Here is a 25,232-nt window from a genome sequence, read left to right as displayed (position 1 = left end):
AGCGATAGGTAATTTTCTGTATCTCTAAGGGGAGTGGTGAGAACACTTTGATCAAGTATTTTGTCAGTGTTACCACCATGACAAATGGGCTTTGTCCCTGCACACCCATAAAAGAACCTCCTTCGTACCTTTCCAGGCTAGGAAATGTTCCCTAATCCCTCTGTGGCTTTACTTCACCTCCTATATTGATTAGATAGGTTGATTGTTTTCCATACTGGGGACCGAGCAGGAGAACAAGTAATCCTAGAGCTTCCTATTGCCTTTGGATGCTTCATTTTTTTTCAGAGTAGTAATTATTTGGCCTGGAGGGAGAGGTCAAAGGGTAAAGCCATATGATATTTGATAGAAGTGACATCATGAACCTGAATTACTACAAAATTATTGTCTGATGAGTAAAACATTCAGGCTAGGTTTTCCCTCAAAGGATCATCTGTCCTACTTGTAGAATCATCCTTCCAGGGTGATATTTAATTAGTTTCCCCTTTCTTTAGAATAACTTTCAAGTCACATTTAGAGCTGTAAAAGCGACCATCATTTCCTCAGCATTAACCCCTTGGAACCTTTTCTCTGTGACCATTATGACCATCTTTCCTGTCTGCAGCACTTACAATGAAGCCCATCAGTCGTGCTCTACATGGATGAGGTGAGCCAGTGTGGAGTAACAGGAGGTGCTACTTCACCCCTGCTGCAATGAATGAGTGCTTTGTCTCCATGGTTTCACTGGTGACAACCAAGATGTTGAAGGTACATGTCCCACCCACACTCCCAGTGTGACTAACTTGGGCTCAGCCTAGACATAAATCTTGATTAAAGGAAGGTTTTCATTCATGCTCCAGCACGTCCCACAGGATACGAGTGACTCCTGTAACTTTGATGGAACCTCAGCATGCATTCGAAGTTTGCCTTCCATAATTCTGAGTCCTATCAAAGTTCTTTCAGCATCACTCTGTGCAACAGGCTTCCACCATGCTCTTCTCCAAGGGGCATGAGTGTCTTTCTGCTGGGGACCGATTGCTATGTTTGGTCTTTCTCCTGGACTTCTTGAAACCGTTTCTCCAAGCGATCCAGTTTGGCCAGATTCTCCTTCAGCAGCTTGCTGTTTGGAACCAGTTGTAAGGCTTTCTCATAGTAGTCACGGGCAGTGATATAGCTCCCCTGCAAAGAAAATGAGAGGTAAGTCTCATTCACATTCCACACAGGAAGTTCAATCAGAGGGTGAAGTGAAAAACATGATACAGGGCAAACAAGAGTTTAAAAAACCTGATGTTGGTTTACAAAAAACACTTCTTTATTAAATAGATCACCAAGCACTACTAACCTAAATCTGATGAAACTCACACAGCAAGAAATAGATTTACATTTTTCTGTTATGTTGCACCAGAAGAGTTAATTTTACTCAGCAACAGGATAGCTTAAGGACACACAATGTGACTCCTTAAGACCCAAATCATAATGATATGCTAAAGTATTCAAAAGAGTAAGCAACCACAGGGTAAGCTGTCTATTTCCATAATTTCATGCCAGTATTCTGCATTAGATATCTTTATTAAATTAATTAGGTAGAAAGAACCTTAAAAGTCAACTCACGGTGACATTTCTCTAAGGTAGGTCAACAAGTGAAGCAGGAAAGCTTTAGAGAGGAGCAGGTTGTTCCTTGCAGCCTGCACTCTCAAAATATGAGATGTGCTTTACCAAGCAAGCTGGCTGGGAATTCTAGCTGGAGTGAAGACACTTCCCTCCTTTTTGGATAAAATATGTCAAAGGACTTGCTGTTCAAAAACATGCAACTCTTGGCAGTCTGAAAGCAGTTTAGTTTTTTGTCCTGAGTAGTAGTCTTTGCATCTGGCAGCTTAAGGAAAACCAAAACTGTCATACCTTGATGTGCTCAATGCCTCCCATATTCATCCAGGCCTGCGCTTGGTCTGGGTTGAGCTCCACAGCCCGTTTATAGCTCTACAGAAACATGAAACATTTCTAGGTTAAGAGTCTGACTCTTCAAACAAAACCAGTGCTGGAGGGCAGAGAGAAATGCAGTTTCCTCTCCTGAAGCCATTCAGAATGTAATTCAAATTCCTCTCATATACAATGCACAAAGTGCATTTCAGTTTCTCTGCAGAAGAGGCATGGAATGTACTGCTTCATGGCCCAGTTCATCTCACAGGTTTTTCCTGCCAATGTGTATTTTAGCTGCAGTGTGAGAGGAGCCACACTTGCGACCCTGTCCCAGCCCCCTGCGCCACTGGGGTCTGCTGCACATCAAGGTCATTTCCTTAGGCAGTGCCAAACACAATGCCTGCCAACTACAAGCTGTGTGGTTGCTCTTTCCCTCCCCACTAACAGTGGGTGTGGGAGAAGAAGTATTTAGAATCTTCTGGAGTCTGTCAAACACCACTGTTTTTACACTGTCACAACAGGAAAGGATTTTCAAATCAGGATTAAACATCTCTAGGAATATTGAAAATATTCAGAACAGTCCAAATAATGTTTTCTGAATCAGAGAACAATGGAATAGTTTGGGCTGGGAGGGACTTTAAAGATTATCTACTTCCAGCTCCCCTCCTACAGGCAGTGACACCTTCCACTAGACCAGGTTGCTTCTGTACTATTGTTAATGCTAACACAATTTCTGAGCTATCAAGCATCCTCCTTCACAGGATAAGTCAATGTTAGGGGTTGGTTCTTTCCCTTTTCCCTCTGTGGAATTTTCCCCATTGTCATGCTAAGATATCTGTTGATCAGGCCCTAGTGGCAGGTGGAAGGGGGAAGGGGAGGGAAGAGGGAAACCCCTGGATATCCAAATAGCCAGAAGAGGAGACAGAAGGCACTGGCTTTTCCCATTTTTCCTGTGAATCCGGATGAGAAGGACTGCTGCCTCTGCCCATCATGCCATGCCATGCCATCCCATCCCATCCTATCCTCACTGCTGTCGGACCCTGCCCGGCTGTCTTCTCGCTGTGAACTACCACCATCCAGCACTCTGCTGATCACCAGGACCCACACCGTGAGCGGAGGGCTCTCTCTCCATCTCTCTCTCCCCCTGGGACAGCTCTGCCATCACCCCCAGCCCTCCTGCAGCTCTGCGGGACCCGCCCGCCTCCAGCACCGGGAACTGCAGCTCAGGGAAAAGGTGCCTGCAGCCAAAAAACACTGGGACTGAGTTACTGTTCTGTTTGTGGGTAATTTCATAGCTGTTGTTGTTCTTGTTTGTCGTGTTAGATATACTAGTAAAGAACTGTTATTCCTACCCCCATATCTTTGCCTGAGAGCTCCCTTAATTCCAAAATTATTGTATTTTGGAGGGAGGGGGTTCACATTCTCCATTTCAAAGAGAGGCTCCTGCCTTTCTTAGCAGATACCTGTCTTTCAGACCAGGACAGTCAACCTCTATTACTGGCTTCTGAGGTGAAATAAAACAACATGGTGAGCTCTCACAGGACCCCAAGCTTCCAGCTGAGCCACCTGGAGCTGGTCAGCAAGAGGGGCTGGGGCTGGATGGAGCAAGGGTCAATTCCACCATAATTCTGTACTTAACCTCTCAGAGTAGGGAGCAGTATTTCCATAGAGGGATGAGGAAAAAGTTGAAGTTAAGTGTGGTAAAGTTAGCTGCTTCATAACATTCTCTGTACTAGTGATGGTCTCTGAGCTCCTGAGGCCAACAGCCAAGGGTGTATGCACCAGGGAGTTTCACACACAATGAGCAAACTCTAAGCCTATAAAACCACCAGTAGGTCTCAGAGCAGTCATACCTCGAAAGCCTTGTCGAGGAGATTCTGTTCTCTTAGTTGGTTTCCTTTAGTAAAAAAGAGCTCTGATATGACTTTTGGATCCTTTGGTTTTAGCTGAAGCGCTTTTTCTATAGCTTCAAGTGCCTGTGAAAAAGCAAGAGGACATTGTGTGCCTTCCATTCAGTGCCTTCCCACTTCTCATTCTTTCCTCACTGCTATGAACTTCCAGCATAAGAATCATCTTCCTCTTTCCCTTGTTTGTCCTTACATCATTAATACACAGGGAAATGAAATTTTTCAATGCCTGGGGCTGATGGGCAGTGGGGCTGAGAGCAGCAGGAGGTATAAGTGGTAAGAAAACCACACTACTTACCTTCAGTCTTAGTATGTAAATAAACTGAAGGTTTTAGTGAAGAAATAATCTACTCAATATGTGCTGAGGCATGTGACATGTGCCCCGAGACATGGAGTGTAAAATGAAACCTGAGCTCTCTGTGTGAGTCCTTGGGACACAGGGTATCCCATCCCATGCCATGGTACCTTGGCATAGAGCTCCTGCTTGCTGTAGATGGCTGACAGAAGGCGGTAGCACTCCAGACACCCTGCATCCCCATTAAGGATATGGTTCGTCATCTTTTCGGCTTCCTTCGTCCGCCCCATCATGGCCAAAACCTGAGCCTATAACAGAGCCACGTTATGAAGAGCTACAATCTTGAAAAGCACAGCCCTCTGCACCCAGTGGCAGCTCTCCCCTGTGGTGGGCCTGCCCTGGCCCCACGCTCACCAGTGCCAGTCGGATGTCCTTGTTTGAAGGCTGCAGTGCTGCTGCTTCCCTGTAAACCTGCAGCGCCTCCTCGTATCGCCCCGTGTTGTAATACAGAGCCCCCAGCGGGGACAGGATCTCAGCCTTCCGGGATACCTTCAGTGCCCTGGAGTTTGGGACAAAGGGATGCTTCAAGGTGGTGTGAGGAACAAAGCGGAAGAGCGAGGTGGGCTTGTGCTGGGACGGAGAACCAAAGCTCTGCACCATCCCAACCCGGGAAGCACAAATTTCAAGTTCTGGGGAGGGATCGTCATCATTATCTTCCTATCTTGATGTATGATTTGACTATGAACCACTGAATATAGTACTATCAAAATTAAGAATGCTACACATATAGTACATCACAAACCACCTACAAACTACAAAAAGTAGGTTCACACTGTGCAACTCATTTCAATTATTACTAAGAGTTATTTCCACCTATAGAAATTAATGTAGGTTTCTCACCACACAAGCAGAATTCACTACCCTACAGGCAATGTGGAACCTCCTTTCCCTGGAATCCAGGGGAAATAATATCCATCCCAGGTATTCAGTGTCACCCCTCCCTTTGATACTTCACAGATTTCTGTCTAGCAATTAAGAATGAAAGACCTTGGTGTCCCTTCTTGAACCCATCTGTGTTGCAGAACTTGCTGAGAGCTATTGTTAGGGAATGTGCCCACAGCAGTAATCCCTCTAGCCACCTGAGAGGGAGAAGGAGCCATCTCCATAGTGCCCATAAGCCTGCAGCAGGGGTGGGGATGGTTGACAGTGATGAAACCTGGGGAATGTGAGCACAAACCTATATGCCAAAAAGAAGGCAAACATACTCCCACCCAATCCATCCTCCTGCATGCCAGGAGTCAGAGCCTGACAGCTGGAACACTGCTGGGAAGGGCCAGAGCTCCTAATGGTGCCAAGAGTTTGGAGCTGAGCTGTGCAGCACTTGTGGCTGTTGTGTTACTGCAGCAACCACAGACCACCTTCAAGCAGGGTGGGAGTTGTGGTAATACAGTCTGTTCCTGCCACTGAGAAACCTCCGACTTTGTCATCAGAGCATCCCCCAGCCAAAAGCAGCAGTGGCCATCCTGGGGGCTTGGAAATAGTCCAGGGAAATCAACACTGCCTGAGCCCATACTGCCTTTCCAAGCACTCCCCCAAACCAGCCAAATCTAGCTCCAGACAGATGGAGAATGAGAGGAGGAATCCCCGTGCGTGCACTGATAGATCCACATATCAGAAACTCTTTAGCAGAGACAAGACATACAGGGGCAGGAGGAAACCCTCTGTCTCCCACCCCAAATCCTCACCTCTTGTACCACACTTCAGCCTCTTTGTTCTGCCCCAGGGAGCGGTGAAGCCTGCCCAGGTTCACCATGGCCACGTGGTGAGAGGGGCTCAGGAGGATGGCCTGCCTGTAGTGGTACATGGCTCTCTCAGGAGACCCTGGAAAGGAAAACAGCCATTAAACCAGAAAAAAAACCTGTGCATCAGAAAAACCCTGTCTCCAACTCAGCACACAGTAATGTTCTGGCTTTCTGTCTTCTATTGCTCTATGCATGGAAACACTTTGAGAAAGAAATCCTGCCTCAGCATTTTGAATCTACATCTAAGAGAAATTTTGAATCTAAGTGTAAGAGAAATTGCTGTCCAAACTAATACTTAGGCCACAATATTCAAAGATGATCGTGAGAAACAGATTTTCTAGGGGTGGGTTTTTTGCAAGTTGAGGACACAGTCGCAACAAGATGACTCCTGACTGAAAGCACTCTCTTGATCATGCAGAAGTGGGAACACAACCCCTGTGCTAAGGCAGAGCCCGCCTCAGAGGAGGGGCTGGGGCACATGTGCCATCTTGTGGTTGAGCATCCTTTCACCCTGGCCCTCTGGAGAAACAGGCAATGAAGAATGAAGAACAAGCCTCTCAGTATTCCCCACAACAGCACCAGAACTGCAAATAGTTTCAGCTCTCTCCAAACAGAGATTATTCCCTCCGCCTCTGCTGTGTTGCTCTGGGCTCCAGCTCAGTCTCTGTGTATTGCTCAACAGGACTGGAAGTAGCTGCCAGGGATCAGCCAATTCCCACTCAGGGCAATAAATCCCAGAGCAGAGGTGTCCAGGTGCCTATTTTGGAGCACGTAGGCACCATCTCTGTGCTGCACAGGAGCCATTGGGTGGCAGTGCTTCACTGTGTGAAAATGTGCAAGGTCCTGCAGCCCATGACATCACCCAGCACCACAACAAAATACAACCAAAAGAGAGGTGCAACACTAATGCACCTGAACTTTATGCCCCAATGCCTGAAATTCTACTTCTAATATTTTTATTTAGCTAAATAATGAAAAAAGTATAAAGTTCCAGCATTTCAGCAATGTAAATATTGCATTTTTGTCCCAGGGCTCGTTTAATTGGGTTGCAAACTCCAGACCAGATAATCTCCTGATGAAAACCATTACTCAAAGAGTTTTGTCCACCAACAAAGCTCCTCAGTGTTGGCATTTTTTTAAACTGATTCACTTCACAATGTATTTAATGCTGTTTTCAGAGGAAAACAGATCTTGAAAACAGCCAGTGTCACACATTGGGGCACTGAACATGCTGCTGTGGGAATTTGGTTTTCATAGCTTCACAGATCTAGTTTGATTTTTCTGAGACCAGCTTAAAAGATCCATGGACACATCTCAGCATCTCCCTTAAGGGAGTGAGGATGAACATCTGTGGAGAGGTTTACAAGTGTTCAAGATTTCACCCAAGGCTGAGGACGTGTCGTTCAAGGTATGACTTTTTCAAAACATGCAGCAGCAGCCTCGATCTTTCCCCACCGCTGAGCAGGCAGATGTTTTTGAAAATTAGATCTACAAAACATCCTGGGAAGCAGTTGTGCACGCACTTCAGTCCCTCAGCCAGCCAGTGCCTCCCCTGCTCAGCACACAGGGGTAATGTGCATCGTTAAGGGAGACACGCTGGATGTCTGTGAACACTGCTGAGCTGTCTGGAGTTGTGGCTCCCCAGAGCCAACACTTGCTGGAGGCTTGTTGCACAAAATCCTGCAAGTGAATTGGCGTGGTGCTTCACAGCATCTCCCTGTGCAGCCTGTGACAGGCTCACCACCAGGCACTTCCTTCATGCCTTGTCATGTCCCCAGGAGGGTTACTGACACATCGTGACCCAAGTATCAAAAGTCAGTGGGATTTTTTCCAGTTGTTTGTCTGTAGGGAAGCGTAGGAGTAAACCAGGAAATGATAGTTTTGACTTTGGCAGAGTACCTAAGTGCAAAAAACAGAAAGTGCTCTGTACTACATTTGAACCACAAATTTTGGCAGGAATAGGACAGTTTATCTGGGTTGGCAAGCAAAGATGAGTACAACATTAGAGGGAAATTACTCAGGATTTTTTATTATTTGCAAGCTTGAATTTTGCCAGGGCCCAAATTCAGAACCTGAACCTCTTTTGCTAGTGCCATGATGCCTCTTGATTATGAATAGTGATTCTGGATTTGTATTTGTTTCACACAGAAGAGTGATGGCCAAGAGTCAGCTCAGAGGCAGAACAGCCCCTAGCTGCAGACTGACAGACACCATCATCCCTTCTTCCCAAGCACCACTGGGCACATGTGATGGGCAAAGAACAAGTGGCAACCACACACTTCAAGCCTACACTATTTCATCACTGAGTCTTGGCTCTGTTCTGGAGGGACCACAGTGAGACAACAGTCAATTTCCACTAGTAATTTGTCAAACTTAGCCTTGCTTATAAAGCTGTCAATAAAAGGTAGCAATTAAAGTGACATTTGTGTTGATGTTATGTGAATCTTAAGAAATTGCCAAGGAAATTGGATGAGAACCAGGAGCCCAGAAAAAAAAGAGGATGCCACTACAGAGCTCCTCTAAAATCAATTTACCCCACAATGTATCAGGTTTTGTTCTCACAGATGACTGTGGTTGAAAAGCCATGTTCCTTTCTATAGTGGTGGCACTCAAGCTTTACAGTCAAAGAGCTGCTTTGTCACAAAGTGGGGCTGCACATGCTCCAGAGACCATAACGATCCATTTGTGTGTCTGTGATTTGATTTGAGGTGGCCATGCCTTGCTGGAAAAAAAAGGCAGTACTGTCAGGGTGCTGTCCAGCTCACACTGAAGAGGGCAACTGCCTGTGTGAAGATGGTGAAAAACACTGAAGGGAACAGCGGGGCTGAATGCTCCTGCTGCACAGTGCCTGCACTGATTACAAATTCCAGTGCGCTGTGCCCTCTCAGCAACACAGGGATATTTATTTCCAAGCTACCATGGAGGCACATCTATTGCCTTGGAAGCTTTTGACACTCTTTTAGATGTGTACTGCTGAATAAAATAAATCAAAGCAAAAAAAGGCAGAGAGGGAAAAATCCCTTGCTCCTTCTCACTTACCGGTATCAACCAGGAAAACACCATAGTTGTTATGCAGATCAGAGCTCTCTGGACAATTCTCTATGCCAGCCTTATAGACCTCCTCAGCTTCCTTAAGCCGTTCCTTGAAAGAGAAGGAGATTTCTTAGCCATGGCAGAAAGGTTCAGCACCATTTTCTGCACACTTGCATCCTGTGACAAGTCCCTTGCTGCATGGGAAGCTTGGAAAATGCACCCCCTCCCCACCCCCCCCACCTTCCAAGAGGTTTTACCCCATGGCACGAATGTGATACAGCTGCCATCTGGTATCCCAGAGCAATTCAGACAGCTTTCCCCATGCCTTTGTTACCCATGAAACATCTGGAAAAGGTGGTGCCTGTGCAATACCGGTGAGCCCCCAGCTGGGCACATGCCCAGCCAGGAAAAGCACAGCAACAGGGATTGGGTTGGCTCTGCTGAGAAATATCTGTCATATGGGAGATGATATGTTCTAATTTATTTGTTTAATGAGCATCTCACTGACTAACTTTTCCCCTCTGGAGCTCTGCTGTTCTTTCCTTAAGCAGGGAGGAAAATACAAGGAATTAAAGCTTGTGTGTGATGGCTAGGGACCGAGTGCAGGGGGATAAAGGGAGGTGAAGAAAGACAGAGGGTGGTGAAAGAGAGGGGAAAATTCGGATTAAAACCAGGTGTTGTCAGTTTGTGAGGTGTAGTTCACTGGGACTGATGGGACATGCCACCATGCTGATTCCCCAGATGCACTGAGCTCTCATTTTGCATAGATTTCAGGGAGGTTTGCTGGTGCTGAACATTTCTAGAAAGTACAGATCTTTTTTTGGGAACACCCTGCCTACAGAAGTCAGATTCTACTGGCTGGGTTCTGTCTAGCCTGAGCTATGGGCAGCCCAGTCCTGAAACAAGAATCAGATTTCTCCTTTGGATCAAAGAGCAACTTAAAAAGGTTTCCACCTCGCTCCAGTCAGATCATGTGTGCTCACTGCCTGCATGCTCACCAGCATGGGTGCCTTCCTTCCCCCCTACTCTCAGAGCTTGGCTGCTGGGTGTGTTTGTGCAAGGAGGCTGTGACCAGAAGAGACAAGCACAGTGCAGAGGGGTGTCAGGCAAGCCTCCAGCACCAAAGATGCTTTTCTCAATTCCTCCCCTTCCACTGAGCAGCACAGCCCTACAGAGGCAAACTCCACAGCCTCCCGACGAAGCTCCCAGGCAAAATCTGGCTCTTCACTGAGGAGGGTCTGGAGCTCCATGCTGGGGAAGGAATCCACACTGAAATAAGAGGTTGGTCCTCTCCCAGCTACGGATTCTCCTCAAAGCCTGGAAATGGCAGAGCCCCCTGGGCTTTCCCTGAATTTAAAATCTGTACCTGCCAGCAACTTTTTCTCCATAGCTGCTTCATGTGAAGATTCTTTTCTCACCTCCTATTTCAGAATCGGAGAGCTGGAATAAATTGTACTGAAAGAGTATGACTTGATCACAGAATCACAGTTTGCCACAGTTAAGTCCCTTCACATTTACATGATAAGGGTCAGCCAGCAAAAAAGATAAGCGTGCCATAAAGCACAGAAACATGTTTTTTAAAAGTGCTTAACTTTGGAAATTTTGGATAAATTGATGTGAATTTGACATTATCCAGCAGAGTCAGAGAAAGTGTAGTGATCATCAGAACTGACTAAACTGAAGAGCAATATTTTGGTGCATATTTTCCAAGATTTATGCATTACTTTCTTTTCCTCTGCTTTTAATTTTCAGCCAATGAATGCAGCTTTGTATACATGTATGTCAGCTTATTTTATTTACTGACCATAAATCAAATTTTTAAAGCAAGGAAGAGCTGTGTTAAATTCTGGATTAGAGTGTTTCATGTCAAACTATTCACCAACATTGATCACTTTAACACTTATATCGTGGTTGCATTGCTTTTTTGGCACCTAACATCCTGACCCAGCATGCCTCAGGCTCATTGTCCAGTTTAACAGTGTTTGCATTAAGTAAGAAAGTGGCAAGGGTGGAACCAGCTATTCCTGCCAGAGCTTTCCCTCCTCACAGCCTCTCCTCTTCTTAGTAGAAATAGAGTTCTGAGTTCATCAAGGCTTGATTCTCATTAACGCTTAATGCCACTCCCAGACCTTCATGAAACATTCATCAACCTCACAAAACTCAGAAGGCCAGCATAAAAAAATGTATGAGATTTTTATGATATTAAAAAAAATTATGCATATGAGAATATTTCATTTGAACTCCAGGGTTTTAGGTCTGTTTTTCATAAGGCTCAGTTTTTCAGTTTGGTTATGCCTGAGTAGACTCTCCTCTGCAGCTAAGTGGGTTAAAAAGTTTTCTTTTCTAAGAGACACACACACAAGATCAGTTGAAGCTAGAGCCTGAAAAGAGCCACCGAGTAGCACGAACTGATGGATGAAACTGAAGCTGGGAAGACGGGAAACTGTGGGGAACCAGTGTTATAATGTGAAAGCAGCCAGCAAAAATGTTTGATTTCTGTTACCAGCACCACTGCAGTGCTCACAGAAATCCAGGAAAACTGTAATACATTGCAACTGAGTTACAATTCCAAGCAGAAAGAGCCAAACAAGCCAAACTGTTCTATACAGTGCAGCAGTGTTTTTTTCCATGTCAGCTCTGGCTTCAGAATCAGCTGTCAAGGACAGAAAAGGGCAATTACATCAAGTTAAAGGTTATCTGAAACAGTCCTCCTAGTCCTATTCCAGATTCATCCCCTTTAATATAGGGGGAACATGGTGTGCAGCACTGACCAAAGCAATCCTGGTGCTATTTCACTGTGTCCTTTTAGCCTTGGAGCAAAGCTGGAGAAGCAGAAGTTGTCGTGGGCACGGTCACCTCATGAAAGTTATTTTACCTTCAGCCCCTTTCTATCACATCCCAGCAAGAGGGACCCAGCGGTGCCTTCCCCAGAGCTCCACAGTGATGCCATCCTGAAACTGCCTGGCCTCACAGACACCCCTACAGCTGTGACACAGGCTCTGGGTCACAAGGAGACCAAAAAAATAATTCCTGTAACTTTTAGCCGTTTTGAACACTATTGCTCAGACAAAGAGGAAAACCCAAAACCGAAAAAATGAGATCCTGTCATCATCCTTTGGGCTGAAGATGCCAAAACTTCTGCCTGTAGCCCTGGAGGGTGTGATTCTGCAGCTCCCAGCCACGGGCAGCAGCAGGTATTGTAGGACAGACCCTGCTGGGGCCACTGGGATGAATGTGTGAGGCAGGAGGTGCACAATCAAATAGGCATCTGCTGTGGCTGAACATGGAAAAGTGTTGAAAGTCTGCAGAAAAATTGCTGTTTTCTGAGAAAATTGTGCTAACTATCTTTTTTGCCTACCATTTACTCAAGTGACAAGGGGATGAAGAATCCGTATGTAAGAAAGACGAATTATTGCTGGACTTATTAATGGCATTTGCTTTGGGCAGAAGGTCTTGGGTCTCTATAATGGCTTTATTGCTCTGCTGACCTTGCAATAGATCGTTCCAATTAATTATTTCAATTAATATTAAAACCAGGTATTACTGCAGAGGACTCCTTTCCTATACGTGCAGGAGACTCTTCATTGATGGGCTTATTAAAAGCAAAGTTCCCATTCAACAAGGCTTGTCTTTAAATTCACACACTATATTTCAAGGTCCTTGCAGATAATATTGATAATATTTGAAATTCTCTTAAAAGGGAAAATAAAATAGAACATCTTTCAGTAATTCACATACACCATAGTGAGTTTTGCAGAGTGCCTGCATCCTTAAAGAAGATTAAACAAGACCTCTGCCTATAGTTTTGCTGAAATTCATCCCCTTCCCTTACAGAGGGATTTCACTAACCAGAATAATGGAGAACAGCAAAAGATACCATTTTGCTTTGTCTGTATTTATATTCAGCAGCCTTTTAAGAAAGCTTCAGCACCCCCTGCTACGGAGCAATTAGATCTGAAAACTGAAGGAGAAAACGTATCAGTTTTAAAAAGGTTTGCAGAAGCGTGGGAGCTGTGCAGTTACAGGGACCATGTCATCCACCCCCACAGCCCCAGAATGGGACCTCAGCACAAAGCACAGCATCCCTCACCTGCTGCTGCAGGTGTGGAGGAAAGCACAGCTTGGTGGTCCCAGCATGGGCAGTCACGCCTCACGGCTCCTTCTGAACTCAAGGGTTTTGTGCCTCAAGTTCTCTTCTTCTCAGCGGGGGCAATATTTCACCTCACGGGGATGTTGTAGAAATAAATTAACTAACTACAGAGAGTAGGGAGAGCCTGAGTAATGAGCGTGGGGAGCAGACCCGAGAGCAAATGAGTAATACTGCCTCCAGAGCACAGCCTGGGCCACGCACAGCAAATAAGGCCTGGAGGCACATGAACAATGAGGTTAAATAAAATACTGAACAGCCGCTCATTAAGAGCAACATAACGCCAGGGAGCCTTCCCACTTCCCTGCTCCTGATCATCTTCCATGGTAATCAAGGGACCATATTCCTTGTGTGTGTGTGTGTGCAAGGGGCAGAATCTGGGCTGCAGAGGCCACCTGGTTTCTGACAATCCCTAGCTTTGGAATGATTTATCACGCAGTCTCAAGGTTATCTGTGTAGGTGTGTGTGTGAGGGCAAGAGCTTGCCTCTCCTGCTGTCACAACATTCAAGGTGCAATGGATTCAGACTTCACCATAGACACAGGGAGCCGCAGAGAGGGATTTACTCACAACCTCAGCACCGATTTAATTCAGAGCCACACTAGGTTGGTGTAATTACACACTATGTATGAGCTGCCTCCCACCCTGGAAAAGCCCTCTGTAGGTGCAGAGGTGCTGTAGGTGCAGAGGTGCTGCAGCTGGGGCAGCAGTGCATGCACACCGAGCACAGGAGCCCAGCTACCCCGGTACCTGCTCAGCCAACAGTGATGCCAGGCTGGAGTAAGCATCTGCAAACTCTGGGCCGTACTTAATGGAGTCCCGCAGCAAGATTACAGCTTCCTCCTTCTTCCCTTGGGACCTGCACGAAGGAGGGAAAAAAACCAGAAAGGAATATTCCTGTAAGTATATGTTTAGGTTATCCCGCTGATTAACTACTCTAGAGAGACAGGGAAGTGCCCGGCTTGCCCTTTTCAACAAGGACTAAATGATCCATTCACGCCTCCTCTCTGCAGTGTGAGTACCCAGCACATCCTCAGCCCATGGCTGTCTCCAGCAGCTGGGAGGATGGAGGCTTCAATGAACCAGTTAAGTATCTGAAGGCAGAGGATGGAGGCACGGTGATCTGGGAACAGGACATTCCCTCTCACTCCAGCAGGCTGTAACACTTCATTTCCTTTACTAAAACCTTGAAGAGTCTCTGCATGTTCCTAGACAAGTGCTCTTACAGATCCACTTGCAACTCCATTATTTTGAAATTGAAATATCTCCAAGTTAAATCTGCCTGGGATCTCTAAATAATTCCTTAGCAAGTTGATCATAGGGCTAGAGAAGTTCTGTCCTTCAGATCCTAAGGATTATGAACAGAGATAGCTGAGAGGTGGCTGTGCTGATGAACTGGTTTTTTTTTCCCAGCATTGCTCTGCATTTATTGCCATGGAAAATGGAAAAGGTTTCCCGAACAAAAATCTAGTGATGTTTATTTATTTGAGCTTCAATTTCTCCAGTATCACTCTGTATTTCTCTCCTTTGAAAAATTAGAAGGTTTCCTGAACAAACATCTAAGGATGTTTAGCTGGGCTGAAACAACATTTTCCTTGTGCTGGGTGTACAAAGAATACAAATATCAGGGCTTAGAAAAAGAAACAAAGGGCTCTGGGGAAATAGAAAATACGTGAACACCTTGCTGCTTTGGCCTTAGATTTCATCTGAGTGGCATGGTCAAGTAACCAGATCTTGTTTATAAGGTGCAAATTTCAGCTGGTAATATATGTGGCTTTGCAGACTTTTTTTCCCTTTCTAGTTGTGTAACTGGAAGAATATTTTGTCTGTGCATTAAGCTAAGTAAAACCAGTTGTGCTAGTCTATTTCTTCTTCCAGTGGTGTTCCATATAAATTACACAAATGAAGCAAAAACAAATACAGAACCACTTTTCTCCTACACTAATTAAAGTCTAGCTAGCTTGTCAATTTATAAAACTTTGGGATCCTTTGGCTGGAGTTTCATGACACATTTTTATAAATCAAAACCAGATGACTGCTTAATAAAGGTATTGATGTTTGGCAGAAAACGTAGGAAATGCCCGCTACAGAAATAAAAGGATTAAGTGATCCACTCAGCAGCAGTAAAAGTTCCCATTAACCACAAGCATTCACTCTAAATATGGGGCAGCCCTCTTAAATTTTTATTCCAAAATGGCCTCTTTTATCCTCCATTTGATTCAAGAACAATGTTTGTCTCCCAAAAGTGGGGGTAAAGAGGGAAAGATTATGGCATCTTTTTATGTGACAGACTGCATTACATAAAAAAAAGCAGATCCAGTAGTTTCTCAGAGGGCTTAGGCCTGCAAGATACCAAGTGCTCTGGCCAAGCACTTAAACGTGTACTTAACTTTTATGTATGCAAGTTGAAAATTAATTACTGGTTGAAGTGCTTTCCTGGCTCAAGGCCAACACTTTTCAGGATCAAGGCCATCTCTTACATAAATCTCCTGCAATCTGGGAGAGCACAAAGCATTGAAAGAACAGTCCAATACACTAATTTACCATAAACTGGGGATCCGGAGCGGGAATAGTTAGGTACTGTACATCTTCACCTTGATACAGAGAAGAACAAATTCAACTGACAGGAGCAATCTGTGACCATTTATTCCAATTTTTACCCAAATTACCCTGTTTTACAATGCCCTCTCTTGACTCCCTCTCCCAGGCGAGCTCAGAGCCCTGCCTCTCCAATCATCATGCTCAACCTGAAAACAAGGAACAGCTCTTTCCATATTCTTCTTCCATATTCTTGCAAGTGCCCCACAGTTGGAGAGGGGCCGGGTTAAACCACCCTGCCAAAGTCTGGTGATGCACAGAGCTGTTAGTACTGGAGCAAATTTCACATGCAACAGAGAGCAACCTAGGAATTAGGGCTCTAAAGGATTTGGTAACTTTGATATTTTATTTTGTGAAGTTATTTAGACTGTATTACAGCCAGAAATACAGAACTGAACAAAGGCTCCACAACCTCTCTGAACTAATTTTTACAAGGATACAGAAAAGCCAGAGCCAAACTCTTCTAGAGGTGCACAATGACAGGACAAGACATAAAAGATGCCAGAGTAGGAACATGGGGCATCCCGATTAGATATAAAGAAAAACATCTTTCTCCTCAAGGGTGGTTAAACTGGAATAGGTCACACAGAGAGATTGTGGCATCTCTGTCCTTGGAGGGATCGAAGATTCAGCTGGACACAGCCCTGAACAATCTGATCCAATCAGACTTGCTCTGAGCAGCTAGCTTGATCTCCCAGTGATCTCTAGAGAACCTAAGTTATAATAATAACCCAAGTTATTTTTAAAATCTACTGCAAAAATTAGACTGCCAGAGTTTGTGTGGGTTTTTAACCAGTCTCCAATGTGTATGTGATATGGAGGGATAATTGCACCACTACATGAGACACAGAGTACCCTGCAGGGACCATTCAGAAAGCCAGATGCAGCACCACTGAACATCACCACTCAGTTTGCTTCTGAATGAAAGGAAGGAACATTTCACTAGCTAAAAGGTCTTAAATCTCTATACATATATGCAATTCTATAGCTGATGTTTTTCAGTATCTCCAGACAGTTCTACAAGCCTGTGTCAGCACTCTCACATCCAGAAGCTGTATCTGAGAGGGCAGACAGTCCCTTCTCTTCTGAAAAGATGGGTTTGCTCAACTGGGACTAAATAACAACAACATATGCTTGAGACACATTGTATGTTACTCTACATCCAGAAGAAAACCAGTCCTTTGAGTAAACTCAAGATTCAGTGGAGATTGTTTCCAGGCATTTCCTTTTCCCCTTGAAAATGAAGCCATAACACTCTCAAAGCGTGAGGCTTCTCTTCATAAGGAACAGCGTATTGGATATTACAGTGCTTTAGGTGTGGATTGATGCAGTACCACAAATACGTTCTTATTCATTCTTCCTGCAACAGAAAGCTGAGAGTGATATTTATTTCAAATGTTCATGATACATTATTACTTGTCTCATTACAGAAATACCCACAGCCTATAAATTCCAGAGGTATCCTGCACAATATTTATCTGTATCTCAATGAACCTGAATTTATACAGAAAAGTCAAATACTCAAAACACAAGAAAGCAGCATCAGGCTGCCCTGTGTTACTGATCACTCACCATTAAAGCAGAGAGACTTCTTACATTTAGGTAGGCCATTTTTGGGTCTATTTTAATTAAGAAATCTGTTGGCATTGTTTAATTATCTGCTCTCCAATATTTACATAACGCACAAAAATTATGACACACAACTTTATTTTAGGATATGTAAACAAAACCAGAGGCTTATTCAGCCATTACCCTGCCATACTTCCTGAGAACATTTATCTTCTAGCATATAGCCGTCTTCTTTATGTGTAAACAGAAAACAGGAACATCATTTTTTATCTATGACTTCCACAGAAAACAACTTAAAAATTCCACCCTGTGTCCTCAAAACAGTTGTTACTCAAGTTTAAATAACAAGCAATTGATGCTTAAATAGCTTATTTACACAGGATAATGAGAGGCAGATTCCCACATGGGAATGACAAACCCATCCTTCCAAAATTCTGGACTTCCCTTCTGTCAGTACTCCAGGAGATGAAATCTAGTATCTGCCATCAGGTTTGCACACTCTGAGCAGGGATGGGTACAAGGAGCTCAGCAGAATTCAGTTTCATTCCATGTCCCAGCACAAGCAGTGCTGTTACTGGACATGCCTTAAGTGCTGCAGATCTGTCTCTTCCTGATCCACCCCCTGCTCTGAAGCCTTTGTAAAGAGGACAGAAAATGCTTTCGTTGCTTGACCACTTATCTTCTCTCTGACATATGTTTAAAAATCAAAACTCTCTTCATAGTGGCTCTTAACATAGCCAGAAAGTAATACCTGTCTGTAATATTCTGCTATTCTGCAGATTTCCATTTTATTTCATTTATTACCCATATTATACTAGCATTTAGTGTCTGCAGAATACTGGCTGCCATGTATATACACATTTTTATATATATATATATGTATAAATATATATATGAAAGGATGATTGTAGACACAGGTAGAAAATATAAAGACATCATTGTAGGAAGGGCAAAAGTGAAATCTTTGCCTTGTACCTGTCTGGTGCCATCTCACAGCTGATGTTCTTTGCGAAGCTGCTGGATCACCTAGGAAAGGTGCTGGCCACAGGGTTTGGGATCCCGTTTTAGGGGAGACATTCATATGGGATCTGCCCACATAGCATCTGCTTTACATATATGCTAATTCCTGCACTGTGAACTCCACCTATTTTTTAGCAGGTTTTTAAAAGCTGAACAGGGAGATGAGGGCACTCAGCTTCCAATACAATTAACAGTACTGCTGTGTCCAATTGCACTACATTGTTTTGGAAACCTAAAGGAAGTTTAGAAAATGGGAGCAAATGGATGTGGGAAAAGGGCAGCAGGATCATGAGTGTTTTCTTTTGACAAGTGTGGCAAGCATCACACACATTTAACATACTGCAAAATGTGGCGCCACAGAAGGATGCAGAGCACATACAATCCAACAGGACACACAATATCTTAAGTATCACAATGTGAAAAGCATGACATATTGCACAGAAAACCAACAGCAGTTCTAAGAAATTTCCCCCACATGTCTACTTTGTGCTTTTCCAGTGAAACAAATCCAGCTTTTACCCATTTTCTGGGTCATAAGTGCCTTTGACAGGCCAGATTTAAGCATAATTGACATGGAATGTCCCGGTGCTTCTTTTGGCTTAGATCCTTTTGCATTAATATTTTATATTTTTAAAAAACCCGAAACATAAAGGAGAATAATAATGAAAGCACACATGATGGATTTAAAAGACAATATGTATTTTTAAAAACTATTGCCACCTTAAATTAATTTCAATCAACCAAGTTTTATGAATAATACAAAGACCTTTCTCTTCTTTTGTAATAGGACTATACCATTTTCCTTTCTTGTATTTCCAGTAAAGCACTTTATATTTAAGATTACTCATTTCCCATATTCTAACTTCAAACCACCAGGTTTACTTGTAGTATTATTCTGATAATTTCTCTGCTTCTGAACAGACCAGGTAGAACTTCAGCAGCCCACTTTATAATGTCCTTTATACAAATCCACACTCTTGTAAATGTAACTCCAAGTTACATTTCAGAACCAGAAAGACCAAGTTTTAATGACACAGTGCCACTTTAAAACCAGTCCCACACTAAACCTGTCATGGTTTAAGCAGCACAAAGCCCAGTCTGCTCTAAAAATTTTACCAAGACCTATTATCAGCAAAATAAGGGCAGTTCATATCAGCAGAAATGTACTTTTATTGCTGTAGTTTATGCAGTTCTGTCAGCAAATACACCACAATATCCTCACAAAAACAAGGACCTTTTTGCTGATGCTAAACAGAGATATTTTACTTTTTTAAACTGAACCCTTTGCAGATCTTATCACACTGGCTTCTTGTACAGATCTAAGTTTAGTCTTTGGATGTGGTTAGTCAAATTAATTTGCATAATTATGATTGTCTGCTATTCTCCTTGCTAGAGGCTGACACCCTAAATAACAATGAGTTATAATAATAATGAGCTCATCAACTTGTTTTTAACCATCCAGGGATATAAACCAGCCTTCCTCTCAAATCCAGAATTACCTGCTCTGCAAGGAAATGAACCCTCTGCTGCTCTGAGCATCTCAGTATAAGGAGCTTATGCCTAAACTATACAACAACTTCCCATATACCTAATGAGGAGAAGTGGGAACTTGAAGAGAGGGATTCTTTTTGGATCTGTGTTATTTATTAGCTTGGCATCTGGTGCCTACCTTTGACCAATACAGCTTCCTCTCCTAGAAATGTTCACACATCTCCACCAGGACGGGGATCTCAGGTGACTAGCTGGGTTTAGGCAACTCATGTCTGATGCCTGTTTCAGAACAAATTAATTTCCTACAACTGAAACACTTGTGAACAGCACCTGGAGTGATGTGGCAGACAGCACAAGGATATCCAAAGTAAGCCTCACCTTCGTGCTGGCACTTTGGATGGCACTAAGAAATGACACCATTTCTCCATTTCTTCACCAGCTGGCAAAAAAAAACCCTACTTTGGTGATGAGTGTAGGGGCAATGTGAATTTTTTTGGTGCCAGACGTGCATTCAACTTACTTGAGCAGGTTGCCAAGGTTGAAGAGAGCTCGATTGTGCTGCGGGTTGAGCTGAAGGGCCCGTCTGTAGTAGTCCTTAGCCTCCACCACGTCTTTGGTCAACGTCCCCAAGTTGTTGAGAGCACTTGCGTGACGAGGGTACAGCCTGGGAAAAATGAAATATCAAGTTACATATGCTCATTAATTGACAAATAAAGCTTATGTCACTGACTCTGCCACCAGTGCTGCTTGGCACTCAACAAAGGGACTAATGTCAGCCAAAAGAACCTGTTTTCCCTTCATTTGCTGCAGGTCAGATGGGATCCTGAGGACCCTTCTCGACTCCTAAAGAGATTGCAAATCAGATCTCCTATGGTTCCTATATATCTTCAGGGCAAAATGGAACAGCTTTGAAAACCTATCTTAGCCTTCAAGCAAAAGGCATAGTGACTAAAGCAGCCTGAATGTTTTAATTCAAAATGCTTTTGCAACAAGTAAGAACTGCCTTGCCAAAAAAATGTTTCCAATGGAAATATGTTTTGATATACACAGAATCCAACACAACACCATTTAATATTGTTTGTTGGGTTTTTTGATTTTTTTTTCACAACAGGACTGATAATAAAATGCAAAAGGAAACCTGAAATCAGCTGATGAACAATGCTTTCAGGACCAAGCAAAATGATAAAAGAATCTGGAACCAGACTGCTTAACAGTATGAATTCTCTAAGCTTCTTGCAGCATTTGGTTCAGTACAGTTCTTTTATCTGACCTGTTGATCTTCACATGTGCCTGTTCTAGTTACAAGATTACATTATTTGGGCCCAATGCATCCCTGTTAAAATCCTCCATTAATTAAGCAGCAGGTCATGGTCCATTCGGTATTTTAAATTCTCAAAGTTGTCCTCCCACATTAATATTTTAGTTTGTGGGCCTGTTGGGGGTTGGTTCTCTCCCTTTTCCCTCTGTGGTATTTTCCCCATTGTCATGCTAAGATACCTGTTGACTGGGCCCTGGTGACAAGGGGGAGGGGACGGGAGGGAAGAAGCCCCGCGAGATTCAAACATCCAGAAGAGGAAGCGGAAGGCTGGGCCTCGGCCCATTTCCCCCGCGGAGTTCGGACGAGAAGGACGATCGCCGTCTGTGTCCCATCCCAGCGTCGGGAAACCACCATCGGACCCTGCCCGGCTGTCTTCTCGCTGTGAACTACCACCATCCAGCACTCTGCTGATCACCGGGACCCACACCGTGAGCGGAGAGCTCTCTCTCCATCTCTCTCTCCCCCTGGGACAGCTCTGCCATCACCCCCAGCCCTCCTGCGGCTCTGCGGGACCCGCCCGCCTCCAGCACCGGGAACTGCAGCTCAGGGAAAAGGTGCCTGCAGCCAAAAAACTCTGGGACTGAGTTACTGTTCTGTTTGTGGGTAATTTCATAGCTGTTGTTGTTCTTGTTTGTCTTGTTAGATATACTAGTAAAGAACTGTTATTCCTACCCCCATATCTTTACCTGAGAGCTCTCTTAATTCCAAAATTATAATAATCGGAAGAATCACATTTTCTTTCAGTCCAAGGGGAATCTTCTGCTTTCCTTGGCAAACACCTGTCCTTCAAACCAGGACAGATTTTGGCCACCCAACGTGGGGCCCGAGGGCATTGAGAGAAAAGGGTGAAAAAGGAATAACAGTTCTTGAGTTACCTCAGTTTTGTGTTAGGTGGCATCATGTTGTCCAGCTTACCGTGGTTTGGGCTCCATGTGGCCACAGCTTTATCTCTCCCATTTGCAATCCCTTACTTGAACATGGGTCCTATAACTCAGGCTGCTGTAACGATTATCCAGTTCCTTTTGTGGGCTGATAACGTGAGAAATTCATGGATTTTTAACTTCCTCTGGAAGGTGGGCACATGGATTCAGAGCTATCACACTCTAACTGTATGTTTTTGGGGCTACTTTAATAATGGTACATACTGTGAGGATATGACACCAGGGAAAATTTTGTCCCAACCCCTTACACAGTTTTTTGGGTCTGCTCCACCAGCTTTTGAGGGGTTCAAGTCTCTTCTAAGCAGTAATGATTTCATACAGTGGCTGACATTGCTAATAGGCCTTGTAAACCTGTTCTATTTAACATTCCGAGATGAGGGGAGATTGACTTGGATGACAACCCTGATACGTCCCCCAAGGAATAGGGATCCTGCCCCAGAGCCTGGCCCTGCCCCAGAGCCTGGCTCTGCCCCAGAGACTAAGGACTCTGCCCCAGAGCCTGCCCCTGCCCCAGAGCCTAAGGATTCTGTCCCAGAGACTAAGGATTCTGTCCCAGAGCCTGCCCCTGCCCCTGTCCCAGAGACTAAGGATTCTGCCCCAGAGACTAAGGATTCTGCCCCAGAGGTTAAGGATGTTGCCCCTGAGCCTGATTCTGCCCCAGAGCTCACCTCAGAAAGGAACCATCCAGAGTGGGTGGGGTTTCTAGTGAAGGAGATGGGCCAAATGCTGAAGGAGTACCTTTCCCCACCTCTTGAGAAACTCTCCCTCTGCCTTAAAGAGGGAGAACCTGATGGTGCAGCAGTGGAACCCACAAATGGTACATCTCTCCAGGCTCCAGCTGAACTGCAAGGGCACTCACAGCCAGCAGCAGTTGCCCCCGTGGAAACTAGAAAGTCTAAGGTGAAAACAAAGCACCTAGAAATAATGATCAGAAAGCAGGGCCCTCACAACCAGCAGGGGAGCCAGAGGTTGAGATCGTCACAGAGTCCCTGTCATACGAGAGTCTCCGTAATCTGCGTAAAGATGTTGTACGAAGGGGCCGTGAGGCTTTTACAACGTGGTTACTGCGGGTCTGGGACCTTATGGGTACAGGTGTGCAGCTGGATGGTACTGAGGCAAGGAATTTGGGACCCCTAACCCAGGACTCAGGTGTGGATCACATATTCATAAGGGAACCAGGCCCCCTTTCCCTCTGGGAGCGGCTTTTAATGAGTGTAAGAGAGAGGTTTGTCCATAGAGAGAGAATGCAGGAGCACCACCATAGAATGCGCTGGAAGACCGCTGAGGAGGGGATCCAACAGCTGAGAGAAGTAGCAATACTGGAGGTACTCTTTGGGAGGGGTGGACAACATGACAATGACCCCGACAAGGTCAGGTTCACAGGGCAGATGTTGTGGAATCTCGCACACCTGGGGCCATCTCAATACACCACATTCATTGCAGCCATTAATGCTGACACCAACCACGAGACAGTGGGTTCTGTTGCCGATAAGCTCAGAAATTTTGAGAGTATAATGAATGGCCCAATGCAGGCTCAGGTCTCTGCCGTGATTAGGGAACTCAGAGAGGAGTTCAAGGAGGAGATAAGAGGGGTGAGGGAGGAGATGAGGAAGGTCAATGCAGCACCAGTGCGAGTCACAGATCCCAGAGTTAGAGCCCAACGTCCCCCAGCTAAGGAGAGAGGATACACCCCACGAGCTGACCTGTGGTTCTTTCTGTGTGACCATGGGGAAGACATGAGGAGGTGGGATGGGAAACCCACTTCTGCCCTGGCAGCGCGGGTGCGTCAACTCAGGGAGGGGAACACTAACCAAAAGAGCTCCACTAAAGTGAAGGTAGCCTCAACTTCCCATAACCAAGATGCAGGGTACTACAAAAGGGAAGATAATTTGTTAGATCCCCTTGAGGGAACCTCCAACATGTATGCCCAGGAAGGAAATTATAACCAGTGCTAGAGGGGCCCTGCCTCTAGCCAGGGAGAGGCACGGGAAAACCGGGTCTTTTGGACGGTGTGGATCCGATGGCCTGGCACATCAGAGCCACAAAAACATAGGGCATTAGTTGACACTGGTTCACAGGTCACCCTAATACCATCAGAACATGTTGGGGAAGAGCCTGTTTCTATTGCTGGGGTGACAGGGGGATCACAGGAATTGACTTTGCTGGAGGCTGAGGTGAGCCTGACTGGGAAGGAGTGGCAGGAGCATCCAATTGTGACTGGCCCAGAGGCACCGTGTATTCTAGGCATAGACTTCCTCAGGAATGGCTATTACAAAGACCCAAAGGGACTCAGGTGGGCTTTTGGAATAGCTGCTGTAGAGGCAGAAAACATTAAGCAATTGAACACCTTGCTTGGACAGTCAGAGAACCCATCTGTAGTGGGACTCCTGAAGGTGAAGGAGCAGCAAGTGCCAATTGCCACCTCGAGAGTGCACCACAGGCAGTACAGGACAAATCGAGATGCCGTGATCCCCATCCACAAGATGATCTGTGAGCTGGAGGGCCAAGGGGTGGTCAGCAAAACCCACTCACCCTCCAACAGCCCCATCTGGCCTGTGCGCAAGTCTGACGGAGAATGGAGATGGACTGTGGACTATCGTGCATTGAATGAAGTGACTCCACCGCTGAGCGCTGCCGTGCCGGACATGCTGGAACTCCAGTACGAGCTGGAGTCCAAGGCAGCAAAGTGGTACGCCACCATTGACATTGCCAGTGCGTTTTTCTCCATTCCTCTGGCAGCAGAGTGCAGGCCTCAGTTTGCTTCCACCTGGAGGGGCGTGCAGTACACCTGGAACCGACTGCCCCAGGGGTGGAAACACAGCCCCACCATCTGCCATGGACTGATCCAGGCTGCACTGGAAAAGGGTGAAGCTCCAGAACATCTGCAATACATTGATGACATCATTGTGTGGGGGAACACGGCAATGGAAGTATTTGAGAAAGGAGAGAAGATCATCCAGATTCTGCTGGGAGCCGGTTTCGCCATCAAGAGGAGCAAAGTCAAAGGTCCTGCCCGAGAGATCCAGTTCCTGGGAGTAAAGTGGCAAGACGGGCGGCGCCAAATCCCCACTGAGGTCATCAATAAGATCACCGCGATGTCTCCACCAACCAACAAGAAGGAAACACAAGCTTTCCTAGGTGCCATAGGCTTTTGGAGAATGCACATTCCTGAGTACAGCCAGATCGTCAGCCCTCTCTACCTGGTCACCCGGAAGAAGA

The 25,232-nt window shown here is 45.1% G+C and overlaps 1 protein-coding gene across 1 annotated transcript in view; it reads right to left on the bottom strand.

The window, feature by feature from the left end:
• Positions 1 to 1,014: 1,014 nt before the first annotated feature.
• Positions 1,015 to 25,232, bottom strand: part of TMTC1 (transmembrane O-mannosyltransferase targeting cadherins 1) — a 137,391-nt gene continuing 113,173 nt past the window's right edge. Inside the window, exons 12-20 of the mRNA XM_062492478.1 lie at positions 20,275 to 20,418; positions 13,827 to 13,935; positions 8,937 to 9,039; positions 5,841 to 5,976; positions 4,510 to 4,654; positions 4,266 to 4,403; positions 3,747 to 3,869; positions 1,876 to 1,953; positions 1,015 to 1,155 (exon numbers count right to left, since the gene is read on the bottom strand). Coding sequence (XP_062348462.1) covers positions 1,015 to 1,155; positions 1,876 to 1,953; positions 3,747 to 3,869; positions 4,266 to 4,403; positions 4,510 to 4,654; positions 5,841 to 5,976; positions 8,937 to 9,039; positions 13,827 to 13,935; positions 20,275 to 20,418 — 1,117 coding nt within the window. The remainder of the gene's footprint in view (positions 1,156 to 1,875; positions 1,954 to 3,746; positions 3,870 to 4,265; positions 4,404 to 4,509; positions 4,655 to 5,840; positions 5,977 to 8,936; positions 9,040 to 13,826; positions 13,936 to 20,274; positions 20,419 to 25,232) is intronic.

The sequence above is a fragment of the Cinclus cinclus genome, chromosome 4, assembly GCF_963662255.1.
Source record: "Cinclus cinclus chromosome 4, bCinCin1.1, whole genome shotgun sequence".
NCBI lineage: Eukaryota > Metazoa > Chordata > Aves > Passeriformes > Cinclidae > Cinclus > Cinclus cinclus.
Note: the sequence above shows the minus strand (reverse complement) of the source record. Positions and strands in the feature narration are given on the sequence as shown.